A 16320-nucleotide genomic window follows, 5' to 3' on the forward strand; every position below is an offset into this window, starting at 1 on the left:
TGTCAAGTGTGTTCTGAGCGAAACCGGTTAACCGTGATTTTAAGTATATTTTGAACTGGGCCGGTTAACGAAAACCGTCAGTTTTTCTTATAGGAGTTATTGTCATTAACAGCCGTTTTCTTGATTTAAATATTTAAATATTTTTCCTGACAGGATGTTCCGGATGACAAAAGCGCCCCCGGGCAGCAGCTCCAATATTACAGCAAATTTGTAAGTCTTAAATGCACATGTTAATGATTAAATCTCACGAATCCTAGCTTTATCTTGGCTGGAGTCTGCTTCAAATCTTTAGTAATCTCTCCCAGCTTTACAAATCAGCAGCAAATGCATTGTTATTGCGACGGAGGAGCCATTCAAAATTATGAAGCTGAAAGTGCTAAGAATGACGGCTTGCAGGATGAATAATTAAAGCAACTTTGCATGCGATTCAATAATCAGCAAGTTACGCATATAGGAGATTATTAATTTACTGGTCTGGTGAAATTACAGGCTTTTGCTTTGCCTGATTGCAAAATCGCGAAAACTCGCACTACAAACTATTCTTGTGTCTGGCAGCGTTAATTATGAAAACCCAGTCCAGCAGGTTTGTTTTTAAGATACGAAGTACAAAGCAAAACAGCTGCGTTGAGCAAGAATTGAAGCACATCAACAAAACTGCTAATTACCATGCTTAACTACAGTGAAAATCGTAGAACGACGAATTCCAGTTTTCTATAAGCAAGATTATCTCATATCAAAATCCGCTCGCAATGAGATGACGAAGAAAGCGGTTTTATCAATGTGAGTTGCGGTTCGGGGGTCTGCGGCAGCTTTCAAGGGCTGGCCTCCAACGGCCACTTGGCCGCGTTGACATCATCCTTATATCGTCTTATTATTTATTTATGTGTATAACATTGGCAAAAGATTCTATTCGTAGTATTTTCGTATTCTTGATGCAGAGCGCAAAAGATTGTTATTATTTAGACCGTAGGTTTTTTTGCCTATCACAATGAGCCTTGCTAAGATTTGCTAAGATCCGGCGTGAAAGGTAGCCATTGTTATGTTGGTTCTAAAGAATAACATGTTACTTCATCTCCTGTGAACAGGAAAAGAAAATGTTGGAACTTGAAAGAAGAGCAAGTGTTGATGTGACTCACTTGGAAATCCCTGCTGAACTGGCGCTTGTGTTCTCAAAGCAACCGTGTAAGTTTCGAGAAAACTATGATTTTTCTCACTGCTGTTTCAGTTGTGTTATGGCATAATGCTTCCAGGGATTGCACGAGCTCTCAAGTGATTCAGTATTGTTTCAGTTACACAATGTTGTGAAAGTTTAATTGAAAGCTACTACTTAGAGTATTCGATTGTGCTCGATTTCACTTACTTTGTAAGAGTGCCAGTTGTTCCCAATTCATGCTTGCAGATACTATAGACTTTGGTTTCGAAGTCTGTGTTGTCTTAACATATCTGGACTGCTATTTATTTGATAGCTCTGTTAGTGTCAGAATGAAATACAGATTTATCAAAACAGTAAATTTGCAAAGATTGGCTGCGTTAATCTTAAGCATGGTTCGGCAAAATCTAGTGTTAAGAACTAGAGGAAGTAATAACATTATATTTTTCGTTAGAGCAGTATCGAGTATGAGAAACATTTGTATGAGAACTGTAGATAAAAAGTTTCTTTGAACGCTTTTTTGGTTCATATCACATCAAAATTAAAACACAAAATTGGTATCTTGTTTCTCTTTTATTTTCCTCCACACAGTGCTAAATTGGTTGGTAATCAGGAAAGATGCTCTTAAATGTATTAATTTTTTGTTCTTGCTGAGGTATTATTTTATGCCGCTTGCTGCCTTAGGATTATGCTTTTTAAGCAATCCTGCTAGATGGAAAGTTTAGTTGTATCATGTTTTGGTGACTATTTTCTACTTAACAGGTATTCTTATTATCTGACTCGGCACCGTGTCACCTGTAGATTACTGCATTCGCTAGAAAACAATGGGCCTATGAATCAGCCTTGTCGTAAACACAATTTCAAATTTACACTTTTCATTGCCACGGAAATTTCTAGATGATGGACGGCCTAAGATATCAACTGACCTAGCGTGTTTTGAACTACCCTCAAGTTAATTCAGCACCTTGACAAAAATTGATATATCTGCACCAAGAAACCAAAATGTTTGTTTTGGGACTATCCGCCTGAGATGTAGGGAGTTAAGGCATCCAAAATTTATACCTAAGCCCGTTCGTAATTAATTGGTAACGCTGCAAATTTTTGTAGTTTCGAAAAATTTTCGAGTTTAATGTGCTAAGCAAAATTTTCTGCTCTCGTCATTACATAAATCAAGTCAACTATATTTCATAAAAATTACCATATGCAATTAGAGGAGCCATAATATAAACAATTCTTAAATTTTGTATGTTATTTTCCGAAAGAAAATATTTCAATATTTTTGCCAATTGCCATGAAATTCAGACATCAGAAGTTTTTGTGCAAAAAAAACATTGATCTAGCACTGTTTAGAATCTTTGCACAAGTCTCACAAATTGCATTATTTGCTTCATTTTCCAGGTTTTGTAATGTTTTAAAAATTTGATATGATGTTAAGAATCGTTTTACAATCTCGGTCGGACGAAATTGCCCCTGTAAATTCGAATTCCCCCTTCCCCCCAAATTTATGTAGGATTTTTAGTTTTATCATTTCTTCCGCAAAATCGTGCATTAAACATTACATTGAGGGCGGGGAAAAAGTTTTTTCAAAAGAAAGAGAAAATATCAACTTTCCTAGAAAAGTCTTAAACATTCTTGTCTGGGATTGTAAAACCAAATTGTGATTATTTTTACTTCTAAGTGTGCTGTGCTCTTGCTAATCTTGGACCATTTTGCATTTTTTTAGAAATATTCTTTTAGCTTTAAATTGTGTTTTAAATTCCTATACTTTATTTCTTTCTTAGCATGGGAGCCAATTCACCAGGACTTCCATCTTTCGAAAGTTACCAAGGTCATTGAAAATGACTACGCAAGAAGTGGCTTACCTTCTGATATTGACAACTTCCCTTTCTCCAAGTTCATTCAGCAATTTTTCAAGGTAAATGCTCATTAACTTTTTTAAGTTATATCGATATAGGTCTTGTCGATAATTACCACAAGTACACGGAACAGTCAAAGTTTCAATCGCATTTTTGTACTTCCTCTTTTTGTACTTGTGTAAGTATGTAGCGGTCATCAACCCCCACTTATTGATGTCACAAAGCAAGCATCGCATCAACAAAAGCTAGTCATAACAGGGTATATTTACCAAGGGAAAATTTTCTTTGTCCGAAAATAGAAATAATTCAAAGATCAGTCGTTCGAATTACCAGGCATTCGAATTATCGGTGTTTGGTTGCATACGAGTCCTGAAAATGAAGCAGATTTTTCCAAAGCATATGTTGAAATAGAAATACACCTTCGACCTTTCTAGGGACGAAAGGATCATAGCTAAGACGAGCAATATACCTTTCATTCCCGTAAAATCGATCATAACGTAGAAAAAACTAGGACCCTGCCTATAACTTCAAGATTCGTAGTTGCTCGGCCTAAGGGGTTGTTTCTTTTTTTCTGTGTTCAAAAAATGCCAGCTATCTTAAGTCGATCAGATGAATGGAGTAGGCTTTTGTTTTCAAGTCCCTTTTAGTTGTGTATCAAGTTAATGTTTCTGCAGCAAATGATACGGGATTCCGCAAAAAAGCAAAAACTATCACACTGAGTGACTTAAATATTTTGCCTAGTTTATACAGAAATATAGTCCAGTTGAATGAATTTTTAATTTGCACATGTTGAAGTACATAATCAACCTTACTCTGTACATATGTGACGTATGGATCGTATTTGCAGTCGTGTCTCTATTTTTTCAGCCTAACCTTGCTCTATCGACTTGTCTAAAGTTTGCAAAATAAGAATGAATTTTTGTATCTCATTGCAGGATGATAAAATATTTCACCATTCAAAAGCCCCGATTTACTCGCCTTTCTTGAAAGTCAAACAATCTGAATCTGTCGAGGCTGTGAAAGTTTTCAAGTTGGTAAGTGCCCTGTTAAATTTTGCAATAAGAGTCGGTAAGTGTTATGGCATGCAATGACTTTGCTTCAACAATTTTCAAATTTTTTCAGGCTTCTCTCTTTGACCAACTTTCATGAATATAAATCTTGCCATATCATGAAATGGGAAACTGTACTTATCATTTATTGATGGACTTATCTTGGGTTTAAGACACTGTAAAGTTTTTTGCTAGTTTTTTTGTGCAAGGCTTATCTCCTTTTTAAATTTCAAAATTTAATTCTGAAAGAATTTTATGTAATAAGCAACTTTATACCATTTATAACTGCGATATAGATTTGTTGTGACAATCTAATCGTTCGATAAAAATACTTTTGTATCCAAATGCTATTTGTCAACGAGCAGTTATTACAAAAAAAGACAAATCCACGTTGTGCTTTCGAAAGAGTCTTTAATGCCTATGTATCCAGAAATTTTATGCTATGATGATAAAAGGGATGGCCTTTAGAAAAAAATGGCAAGATAGAGAAAAGGGTTACGTTTTGGCATTTAAATGATGTCTCAGCTTTCTGTCCTCCCACCCCCCCGTAGCTTTACACCCTTGTATATGGCATCGTTGGTAACTTAGCTAAGCATTTTAAAGCAGCTGGATCGACTTTGTCTAGATTTAGTAATATAGATATAAAGGGTGTCTTTTAATTAGTGTTTTTCTCTTTCCATAGCCAGTTTTATACTCTAGTGCAGGATTCTTGACAAAAGTAGTATACTACATAACTCAATTTTCTGTTTCAAGATAATGAGATTTATGGATGATCCCTCCATCACCGGAAGCAGAGAATTTATTCTTGGAAATTACATCGTACAAATGGTTCGTAATTTGCCTTTTTATACTTTAACATGCGCATCTTTATGCTGTCGAAGTAAATATTTTTCCAAAATTCATTTATCTTGGGAGGGGTATCGTAGCTAAGTCTATTTTGTTGCTTGGGGGTATAGGTGGTGGCATCACCCTGTTATAAAAATATTAGAACACAATTGTAGCTCTAACAATCAGTGGATTGTAGCTCCAAAAATCTATTTGTTGCAGTTATAGAACGAATAATTTTTTGTAATTTATTTATTAAACTTGATTCGTTTAATTATAGAAGCGAAATCCACTCTTGTCTCTACTCAAACTTCCCTCGTGCATTTATCACGTTGTATGACTTCCCTTTTTGTATGAAGTACGGAAGGTTGTTTGGGAAATTCGTTATTTGAAGTATACAAAGATGCCAAAATCCAAAAATTATACTCTATGTAGCATTAAAATATTTTGTTTTGGCATTGAAGATGCATTTTCCCGGCCGGAGTAAAAGCAAGGGCACTGTTAAAAAATGTGATATTCTTCAATTTAAATCTGTGACTTTGACATATACAATTGGGTTTACGTGCATAATTAATTGCCTTAATTATGATGTTACGGAAAAATAGCATTAATTTTTTAATATCACAAAACTTTTGTGTATCCATTAGAAATTTCAGATTCATTTCATTTCATTGAGTTTATCAAAGGAAACCTCTACATAACAGATCCTGTATTAATTTTTGTTAAAATTGTCATTGCCATCGTTATATAAACAGGGAATTGGAAACCCCGATGTTCGTGACGAAATGTACACACAAATTTGCAACCAGATCTGGTCGAACGAAGATGACAAATCACGGCAACGAGGCTGGCTGCTCGTTTCCCTGTGCTTATGCTGTTTCCCGCCATCAGCGTTGATGTATAAGTATCTCCTCAAGTGAGTCAAATTCATTTTGCTGTCTAAACGAATTTTCTTTCGTTTTGCATGTGTATGTCTGGCCCCTACAAGCTCCATGCTGGTTCTTCTTTAGAAAGTCATTGCTGCCTAGATGCTTACCACTAGCCCCTGTTTCAGTCTGTTATGACTGCATCAATTTTTTTCCTTCTTTATAATACAGAAGAAAAATGTTGAAAGTGTTTATTCCTTCTAAAGGAGATGTAACATTTTAGTCGCCTTGAATTAGGCTGCGCGCAGACTACCTTGAATGTGAAGCAAGATAAATTCACATCATCAGAAGTATTACCCCATCAACGATTTTGATTGTTGCACTTAGTATAGAACAGGGCCTGCCCTACAAGAGGGGTCAGGGGGCCGTGGCCTCCCCACTTTTTCATTTAATAAAAAACTGAAATAAGCTAAAAATATTGATAAAGATAAATACATTGATTGCAACAAATACATTGAACCAAAATCCACAAATAGAACAGCGTAATCATTGCTACAATTGGGGCTAAAGGGGGGAAGAGGAAACTTTCTTTACATTGCTGGCCTCTCCATTCCGCTTTTGCGAAGCAAGTTGTTTTAAAGCTACAGTAAAAGGGCAAAGAAGCCTTGCTTGCTAGCCTTGGCCCCCAATTTTCAATTTTGTGGCATGGGCCTTGGCCTAAGATATCATCATTAAAATTTCGTTTCCTAGATTCGTTTCTGACCATGGAATGGGTGTTTATAAAAACATCTGTCAACACAAACTTCTCACTTGGAAGGCGAATCAATCCTCAAGGGCCCTACCCCCGTCTTTCCTGGAATGGAAGTCAATCAAGGATCAAGCAAAAATGTCACTCGAAATGCAGGCATCTGATGGTAAAAAGAAATCTAAGTACCTTTTAATTTGATTGATGTTCATTAGTATCAGTTGTTGGTTCATATTGCTAGAATATTCAAAGTCATGCGTCTAAAATTTACTTTGATGCAGTTATTATTGGATTCGTGAGACTAGTGGTGTCTTGCCGTTCAGTTCTTGTCAGTATCGATTTTGTTCTTCGTTTAGATCCGATGAGAAAAAGCGAGGAAGGAGTATTATTTTGGCAAAGTTTATTTTTTGTTGGGATTCTGTATTTTTCGAACTATCTTTACGCAACCAATAATTCCTATTGAAAAAATGGGCGTTCCCTATTGCAAAATTTGCTTACTATGTAAATTATACTTCTCAAACAAGTATAATGTGAATCTTAGTTCGTTGATTGCATATATGAAGATTTTTGCGCACAGGTTTATTCGCTGACGTTGAAGTTGATTCAACCACTGTTGGAGAAGAGGTTGCTGCTACTGCAATGAGAACGAGGTTACTATGCTTTATTCGTTTCTACTGTATCTAAAGACATGCAAAAAGCTATACTGGACATTAAATCTTTATGTGCGTATCTAGCGTAATGAAAAAGGAGACTTTCCATTTAGTTAATGCAATTTTTATCTATTAATCATTATTAGAAAGATATTTTCCACGGCCTTATCTATCTGATATGTCTGTCGTAGAAACAGTTTCTTGTTATCGCGAAGAAGAACTGATAAGAAAATCATGTGCAAAGTTGGGAACTTTTATCTAGGCATATCAGAAGCTCGTGTTCCCCAAAGTGTTAGGTCTTTGGCTACAAAATTTATTCAGCAGCCTGGAAACCTATCTACATCAAGACAACAGGCCTAATCTTTTGTAGGCCATAAGATTTCGTTTTCTAAGTGTGTTTCATCGTGCATGCCAAATAGGATCTGCAAAAAGTAGTTAGTTACAGTAATGGCAATCTACTACGACTTATTCCCTACTTTTTAATCTAAGGTCACGTTTGAGCATAAACTTCCCGCGTTACTAAATCTCATTCGTGGGATTGTAGTTAAAAAGGCTTTTTCTATAGGATTGAAATACGGTTGCTTGGAAGCAAGTCGCGTATTTTTTGCTAATGAATTATCAAATATATTGGGAAGTAAGTTCGGTCGAAGACCAGTTTTGCAAGGCTAAATGTTAAGTTTATATGCGGTTGGAAGAAAAATTTGTTTGTGCCCTATTTCTATATAAATTTTACGTTAAAGTTTAAATCGCGTCCTTTAGAGTCCACATAATTATTTCTGGTTACAACCTTTTTGTTAAAACATTTTCAAATCTTCATGAAAGCTTTTTTGTGCTTTTAGAGTGATTAAAGACCAGATAGATGGTTGGTCGTTAAGTCTTCAGTATGAAAGGTCATGCAGACTTGATCTTCCCGGATGTGACTTTATCATGGACCTAGTATCGATCCTTGAGGCACCCCCGCTATTTCCTCCGGTTGCTTCAAGAACGCTATTGTCGATTGATTCAACAAATCCAATACCAACTTCAAGGATGGAATCAATTGCCAAGTATGTTTTTATTGAAAATTATATTTTTTGTTGCTTTCAAATAAGTTTCCCGGGTCATTTTGTATGTGTCAGGGCCATATTGATTGTTTTCCTTTGACTATATCTGTAACTTTCTTGTTCTTCTGTTTCCTGTTTTCTGTTTATCCAAGACAATGTTCTTAAGCTTTCTCAAAGTGCCTAGATCATTTAACTTATGATCGATAAATATTTTCTGAGACGTTCTGTTTTTTATTTTACAGCATGCATTTGCAAAGGCCGTCTCATGCTTCCAAGAATTCCATGGTGCTTTTTGACTTTGAAGAAGGCGAAATTCAACAGAATATCGTAGAACACAAGAGAGATGAACTCATCTATCATTTGCACAGCCCTAATGAATCATCTTCGTTTGGATATGATCACAGAGAGCTTGTTAATGCCCAACCAACCCCCTTGATGATGCTTGCAGCCATGCCCCCTCCACCGCCACCACCTCCTCCGCCACCACCTCCTCCGCCACCTCCTCCCCCACCACCCATATCAGCGGTGCCATCAAGAAATCTTTCCCCGCCGCTACCTTTTCTGAGAACGTCTTCCCTATCACGCAGTCAATCTTCTAGCATTACAAATACAGATTCTGCTGCCTCTGCAAGCAACATATCACAGAAAGAAACTAGGAATGCCTTACATGGTGTACCAGTTTTCAAAGGCGCCGAGTCGTCAATATCTCTTGCTGAAGTGAGAAGCCGCGCTAAAGAGCTCGGGAAATCGCGGGAAAACCGGCTTTCATTGCACAGCGATAAGAGTTATGATCCAATCGTGGCAGAAATAAAGGCAAGAAATTCATCTACCGGGTATGAGAATGATCCTTTAGACAACAATAACGAAACAGTTAAAACAGTTGCTGTGGGTGAAAAGCAGAGAAATTCGTTTGATTTTAACTCATATGATCTAACTGGGAAAGATATTTTACGAAATAGGCCTGTCGTTCATTCGTACCCAAACACAAGTCTTTTAGTGCAGAAAGCGCAAAAGGAAAATGACGTCACAAGAGAAAGTGTTTCAGCAATTTCCTCGAAGGTAAATCCACCGCCACCAGTGAAGCCCAAACCTATTAAGTCACCAGACGTTAATCAAACGAAAAACGTTAATGCGTATGTCGATAGACTTTTTAACCCCGTCTATATAGGTGAGATGGAAGATTTGCGGAGCAGCAGTGCAATGAGCCAGAAACTCAAGGGTGGAGGAGGAAAAGCTGCAGTACCGTATCCATCACGTGTCGGTGAGTTTGGCAAATCAACCAATGGCAGTGCGCTTACTAATGGGAGAATCCAAACGGAAGTGCCGTATGAGGCCGAGCAACAGAGAACTCTAGTTCAGCAGCTGTTACAGCAACAGGCCTTGATGCAGGAAACCCTGCAAAAGATATTAGACGAAAACAAAAGAGCCTGGGAGTTTGCTGCTGCACAGCAACCGGTCGCTGTTGCTCCACAGTTACTTAAACACCACAATGTGTCGACCGAGCTACCAGAGAAGGATTATGGGTCAGTGAAAACTAATGGGGTTAAAAGGCATGATGTAGGAGATATTGAGATTGCAACCGGGGAGGATGAAAATGCTAGCGAAGATAGGCTGCCTCGGCAAGCTGGATCGTATGATTCAAAGTCCGTTCGCAAATTGCCTGGTGGCATACGACATGCTATTCGCCAGTTTGAGGCACAGCAAAGTTCGGAGGAAAAAGACTATATGAAGGTAGATGATCTACAGCATGTAGCAGTGGATCGTTCGAATACGCCTGTCAGCTCTAATGTTACGAAAAGCACCAAATGGGGCAAGCTATCACCTGGCAACACCCAGTTGTTTCAACAGCAAACGACTAAACTTCTAACCAAGCCTGGTAGGGATTTTCTCACATACGGGAACGTGCGATGGCAGCTGCTTCTCAAGAAGGAGGTTAATGAAACATTCTTATTCCCGTTGCATTTGACCTTATGTTTCTTGTTTTCTTGTTGAACATTTAGGCATACAGCTTTTATATCAACTTCAGTAATTAGGTTCTGAATATATTCTCAGACAATACTAATGATAAATTGTCTTGATAGCGAGCTGTTTGCTGTATAAATATGTTACCTGAATCTCGAAAGTAACTGTTAGCTTCTAAATAGTGACTCGTACTTTTTCACACAACAATCATTGCAAAAGTCCCTTTTACAAGATCATTACCTCAATTCTGAAATGTGATCTTTTCTTTTCTAGATTTTTTTACCTAATGATAACACGGACCAAAACCCAGTCATTCAAGAGCTGATATATCAACAGGTACTCAGCCTTGTCTCCAGTTAGAGACTGCAGAGTTCTTTCTTATATGCTGTTTTAGAATTTATTTTTCAAATACTTTTCGTAACGAAATTTTAATGATTTCAACAGACTGCTCTTCTTTCAAAAACAGCCCTTAAGAAGAGTGTGTCCGTACGATTTGTAGCTTCGAGGGAGGGCAAACTCGGTTTAAACCAATCGAGATACAGCTTGTCTAAGCCAATAAAATCAACTCTTTGAAGATGGTGCATTCAACTGCATGGACTCACTGCCTGTAAATCATGCAATCTGTATGGACACACTGCAGCTAGTGTAGTGATTTATTGATTTTTTATAGATTTTGCAGGACATGTATTGCCGAACCTGTTGTAGGCTCTCAGCGCAAGACAGGGCGGCCATCACCGTCATACTAGGTAGGAACCTTTCTTTGAATATCATAAATTTGTTTTATTCATTTAAATGTATTTGAATATTTTAACTGCTGCATCATATTTTACTACTTCAAATAAACTTTTAAATTGCAAAAGAACAATTATTTGAATTTTTAATGTCTAATTTTTATCGTAATTTTTGTCACATTTCCAAATTGCAATATTTTTATCCAGTCTTTATACAGCCTGTGCGCACTAGAGGATGTGAGCCGGGGGTGGAGGAGAGAATCGATTTTCGTGAGGATAGAGAACGGGACACACCTACTTATTTCTCTTCCCTTCTCTGACGACTATAGATTTAGGCTAGGCGTAGCATATACACTGTCTTTATACATTAAGCAGAATGTAAGCTATGCTTGCTTCTTGCCCTTGCACGAGGAAGTAGGCAGTTGATTCCTATTGTTGGCAATTTAGCCCGAATCATGAAAACCGATTCACCTAGAATAGATTTTCTGATTTGGGAAGAAAAGTGGGAAATTCTACAGGTATTCATAAGAGCTCAAACTGTTTCGTACCTTGTAAAAACATAGTTTACCGGTTTTATAGAATCGACTGAAAACAGACATTCGGACATCACTCCGCAAGCATCAAAGGATATGCTGATCACAAAAGCCAAGCAATTCAACTTTTACTTTTCCAGGATATATCCTGTCACTGTAAGTTCATACATTTCCCTCTGTTTTTTGGCTCTAGTTTTATTATGTCTTCATATCAAACAAGACATTGGTTCTCTGAATTAATGTATAGCCAATGCAACCGTGTATGGCTAAAGTCTCTTAACAGTAAGCCCTCATTCAAACTTGAAAGTCAAAAGTTTTGAATTCAGACTACATTTCGAACTCACTGTATGGAAATAGTGAACAATGCTTTCTCTGATACTCTTTATTGCAAATGGATTTGTATTGTCGTATATCGAAAACCATTTTCTGATTTTCAGGGATACTCAGATTCGAATAAAAGACACGTTTACCTGGCCGTGTCACACACAGGAGTCCGATTTGCAGTCAGAGATCGTCTAGATGAGGAACTTGCTCTCCATGCTTACTTCACGTAAAGCCTGCTTTTACTTACAGCATACAAATGAGAATCAGTTGCATAACTAAGTGTTACGTAGGGCACACGTAAATACGTAGTAGTTAAGAAAATTCAGCTCCATCTGGACTGGATCTTTGCACTTCACATCTAAGAAGCTCAATAGCCGTGTCTTAAGATGCTTGCTTATTCAAAGCCATTTTTTAATTTTCTACCATCAAAAACTGATTGCTCTGTGCTGTATGTCAGCTGACTGGCAGACTGAAAGCTATTTGATCAAACTTTTAACTTGGTTAATCAAACTTGTTGCTTGCTGGATAAAATTTGGGACATTTCAAGTAAAAAACGGTTAAAGTGAAACGAATTCTAACGTATTGCCAATGGCTGATTTATTTTGTCTTCAATACAACCTTTTTAAAATTTCCAGGTTTCCAGAAATTCTATACGTGAAATCCTTCAAAGACAAGTTGACTCTGGACACGATTTCGCATAAATTCACATTGTATACTGCACGGGTAAGAGTTTGCCTTCAACATATTTCAGTCTTTCTCCTAACTGATAATCGAGTCTTTCAATCTTATTCTCCACGAATCATTTATGAACGAGGTTTCCAAATTACAGTGCATTTTGTTGTGTTCATCTCCTCTATAAGAAGGTAGAAAATGCCATTGAAAATTTGAGCTAGGTTTGTATATAACAAAATGATTTAATTATAATGACACACGTTGATACAGAAATGAGTACCAGCTGATTTTGTGTGTAATAGGAGTACTAGTGAGTTTGTAGGCTCTCTTTCTTCTTACTCTCAGTGTTCTCCCAAACGGTAAATCCTATTCAAACCATCTGAACTTTGAATGTTTATTTTTGTCATAGGCCTTCACAGTTAAAAAGCTGATCGACAGTTTTCTGAAAATACACAAAAAGGTAGACTATATGTGATATTGTTCAAAAATCATTTAAGTTAGCAGTCGATTAGCAGATCTATTTGTTCAAGTTTACTGCAAAGTTTGGGCTATTTTTTCAAAGTGAGTACTTTGGCTCGAAAGCTGAAAATATGATTGACTTTATCTTTATATTTATATTATAATACTTATTGCAAGTCTTGAGTTCTGGAGACAAAATCTCAAATTGTCTAAAAAATGCAGCTTCATTCATTTTAAGATGCTCTTTTTGCAAATAATTTGATTCAAGGAATATTCTAGGCGGGTGATTGTGTCTGACTTTGTATCCCCACAATCAATCGTATGTTACCTCTCAAGCTTACGATCCATTTTCAAGAAAATCTATCCTAGAACTTCGTTATTTACTCAAAGTCAATAGAAAACCATTAATCAGTTGTTTAGTGTTGGCTATGATCCCCCTCTGATACTTTTCTTCAGAATGAGGTATACGTGCATGCCCTGTGTGATTTCAAACCTACCGAAAATGGGTTCCTTTCTTTCAACCGTGGGGATATCATTCGCATTTTGGACAGGACTGATTTAGAAGACGGCTGGCTGTTTGGCATTGTTCAGGACAGAAAGGGCAAGTTTCCTGCAAACTGTGTTGAAGACTATGACCCGGTTAGTATCTTGTTTGGTTTCTATTCGTTAACAGTTGCGATATTGCTGCAAATATGTTATTTTCAATATATAGTGCTTGCTCCTCAATGTGGACATGTTTCCGTTCCTGTTGCACATATTCTGTCTATGAAATATGCAACAGATAAGACCGAACATTGAAAGGAGGGAGGCGGAGGAGGCACTCAGTCTTTGTGAGATTCATTTTGCAGGTTTTAAGAGCTTCGCCTCCCTTTATTTGGTCCAGTCGTTCAGCTGAAGTAAGTGCCTACGATTTCCGTGGTAAAACGCCTGATAAATTTTAAAACAACGAGCCCCAGGGACGTTTAATGGAATAACAATCGAGTGTGAAAATGATAATTTACTTATTGTTTTCTTCTCATGATGTCATAAGCTGAACATTGTTTGTGTTTTTTGTGCCTTTCCCATTTAAAATTCTTATGAAGAGGGAATTCAATAAGAAAATTGATGACATGCCGACTAATGAGTTTCTTTTCAAATGTTGCAAATTTTTTTTATATTGCCCATGTAGTCATCTTTAAAATCTTTTGAATAAAGCTGGTCTTGAATGGCAATTCTTGAAATTAATCCTTCAGATACCCTGAAGGCAGGTTCTTTTGTCACTCCTTACACCTTCAATTTATCTTTATTAAAACTTCTAAAAGTGAGAAAATGATGTTGAATATGCTTGTTTTCATACACTCTAGCAAACTCTTGTAATGATTTCTATAATGATTTTAACATTAAACTTCTGTTTTGTAATGTTGTTTGCTTTTTTTTGCAATTCCCCGTTATCTAGACATCAATGCTGACGTCCAAATCTCAAGATCGCATCTGGGCAAAACCGATACGACCTGCGGATGATACGGACAGCGTCGATTCGGAGGAGTTCACAACAGACGATGGAAAATTTTCTATGATGGAATTCGCGTTCAGATATTTCAGACAGGAGTGAGTAAAACAATATTTTTATCATCATTTGCCTTTTTGTAGAATAAGGAATGTCCAGTCTTCCCTTGCTGGCTTCCAAGGTTGGATATTTATTTTTATCAATATCTAAGGTATGCAACGAGGCTCTTCCATTGATTCAAATATGTGTTTACTGTTTTTGTTACGATCTCGGGGTGCACAAGCCATATTTCCAATCAGGGAATTGTGCATAATCACAGTAAAAAGTCTGGGACACTAAGGGTAAGGCTGAATTCAGCAACCCTTTCCCCCTGGAATAATGTTGGTTTACTACAGAGTGACGCATGAGGCTAGGCAACATTTTATTGTTCTCTGATTTATATTATATCTTTCTTGACTATCTATTTTTTTTGGGTGGAAGAGAAGGAGCAAATCTGATGATATTTTGGAAAATAATTCGAAAATATAAAATCCAAGATAGGCCTCCCAATGCCCTATTTAAACTTTAAACGCAGTTCCAGAAGCGTACACCGTGTAGAACTGAGTGGTATTTAGAGCAGATTTGTTTAACGTTTTAAGCCAGTCTTTTCACACAAATAGACTCTTGCTTTCCATATCTTTCAATGATTTTGATCAGACTCAGAGAGGTTCAGAGGTGATGCAAATAATTCTAAAATCTAAATCGATTAATAAGATATCCTTTAGGACTCAGACCTTGCTGTCTTACCAGTTATTTTGCCTTGTATCATATACTTCCGAAGTCATGCTGTTGAATACAATTAAACCTTGTGATATTCTCTGATTTGTAGCGACGCAAGATCATCTAGTCAGAGAAAGAAAGGCGTAGAGAAATGGACATGGAAGACGATGACAGACCTCATCAAGTATACTTCAGTGCGTATCTCTAATGATTTGCTAATTTATTCTCTTGCCATCTTTACAGCATTCTTTCCTCTCTATTTTGCTGCCCTGTTAGAAGTATTATCCTTAAAGACTCCTTGTCGTAATATCCCTCAGTCGATTCATCATATTTTTTCTAATTCCAGCGACGAAAGCGACGAAATAGCGCTAGTAAATATCTCTAAAGCTTAAGCCCCTCTTTTCAGGAACCTCTAAACAGCTCTCTACTCAATTACAACAACAAGCAACTTAACAAGCAAGCAGTGGAAATCTCAAAGGGTTTGTTTTTTAATATAGCATTGCTATTAATTTTTCTATATGCATTTGACGGAATTTTACGAATTTTTTTATCAGAGACTTTGAAGAAAAACTTTAAGATGATTGTTGCTGAAAATGATAGGAAACCGCTAGTTTCTGTCTCTTCCTTTTTCTAAATTCTAAGTTAGATTTCTGTTATTCTTTATGTCTAAATTTTTGAAATACCAGTGCTAAAATGTAGCTGAAAAGAGGTACACCACTTAAAATTGAAAATATACACAAAATTAGTTCTCGGATAGTTTAAACAAAATTACGTAACAACCTTACTTTCGAAATTTCTCGGTAACAGTCTTACATACATGACATATTTTACCCTAATTTACAAAGTGAATCATCGTGATTAAAGAAATTTATAAAAATTTTATGAAGCGTTTTTCTGAGAAATATGACATTTTTTATACTGGTTTATTTTGATGAAAACTCAGTATATAGTTGTTTTGATATTTTGCAGCAATTTGGAAATTTATGGGTGACTTGCCTAAGGCAAAGCATCAAAGTGACGCAGAGCTTCTGATTTTCATCTTGAAGGTAAATACGAAGTGAAGCTATTTACTGTTTAAAACCATTCATTTTAATGGAAGAATATCCTCGGAAAGTCAAATTAGTTGGATTTTATAAGCTGTTGATTTGTTCAGATATCAGTTGAGGGCACCTTGTGTAATTATTTTGCATGGATGATTAATTTCGCATAA

The 16320-nt window shown here is 36.7% G+C and overlaps 1 protein-coding gene across 3 annotated transcripts in view; it reads left to right on the forward strand.

Annotated features, from left to right (window-relative positions):
* LOC135691547 (unconventional myosin-XV) overlaps nucleotides 1-16320 on the forward strand; it is a 52493-nt gene that overhangs the window by 27249 nt on the left and 8924 nt on the right. For all 3 annotated transcript variants that reach the window (XM_065209422.2, XM_065209423.2, XM_065209424.2), the window contains exons 26-46: nucleotides 154-210; nucleotides 1086-1182; nucleotides 2932-3065; nucleotides 3942-4040; nucleotides 4809-4883; nucleotides 5636-5796; nucleotides 6497-6660; nucleotides 7069-7141; nucleotides 7981-8187; nucleotides 8427-10116; nucleotides 10420-10482; nucleotides 10817-10892; nucleotides 11457-11566; nucleotides 11848-11960; nucleotides 12370-12457; nucleotides 12816-12866; nucleotides 13322-13504; nucleotides 14301-14452; nucleotides 15220-15304; nucleotides 15517-15589; nucleotides 16080-16156. In XM_065209422.2, coding sequence (XP_065065494.2) covers nucleotides 154-210; nucleotides 1086-1182; nucleotides 2932-3065; nucleotides 3942-4040; nucleotides 4809-4883; nucleotides 5636-5796; nucleotides 6497-6660; nucleotides 7069-7141; nucleotides 7981-8187; nucleotides 8427-10116; nucleotides 10420-10482; nucleotides 10817-10892; nucleotides 11457-11566; nucleotides 11848-11960; nucleotides 12370-12457; nucleotides 12816-12866; nucleotides 13322-13504; nucleotides 14301-14452; nucleotides 15220-15304; nucleotides 15517-15589; nucleotides 16080-16156 — 3828 coding nt within the window. The remainder of the gene's footprint in view (nucleotides 1-153; nucleotides 211-1085; nucleotides 1183-2931; nucleotides 3066-3941; nucleotides 4041-4808; nucleotides 4884-5635; nucleotides 5797-6496; nucleotides 6661-7068; nucleotides 7142-7980; nucleotides 8188-8426; nucleotides 10117-10419; nucleotides 10483-10816; nucleotides 10893-11456; nucleotides 11567-11847; nucleotides 11961-12369; nucleotides 12458-12815; nucleotides 12867-13321; nucleotides 13505-14300; nucleotides 14453-15219; nucleotides 15305-15516; nucleotides 15590-16079; nucleotides 16157-16320) is intronic.

Source organism: Rhopilema esculentum, chromosome 13, assembly GCF_057945365.1.
Source record: "Rhopilema esculentum isolate cy_ngs chromosome 13, ASM5794536v1, whole genome shotgun sequence".
Lineage (NCBI taxonomy): Eukaryota > Metazoa > Cnidaria > Scyphozoa > Rhizostomeae > Rhizostomatidae > Rhopilema > Rhopilema esculentum.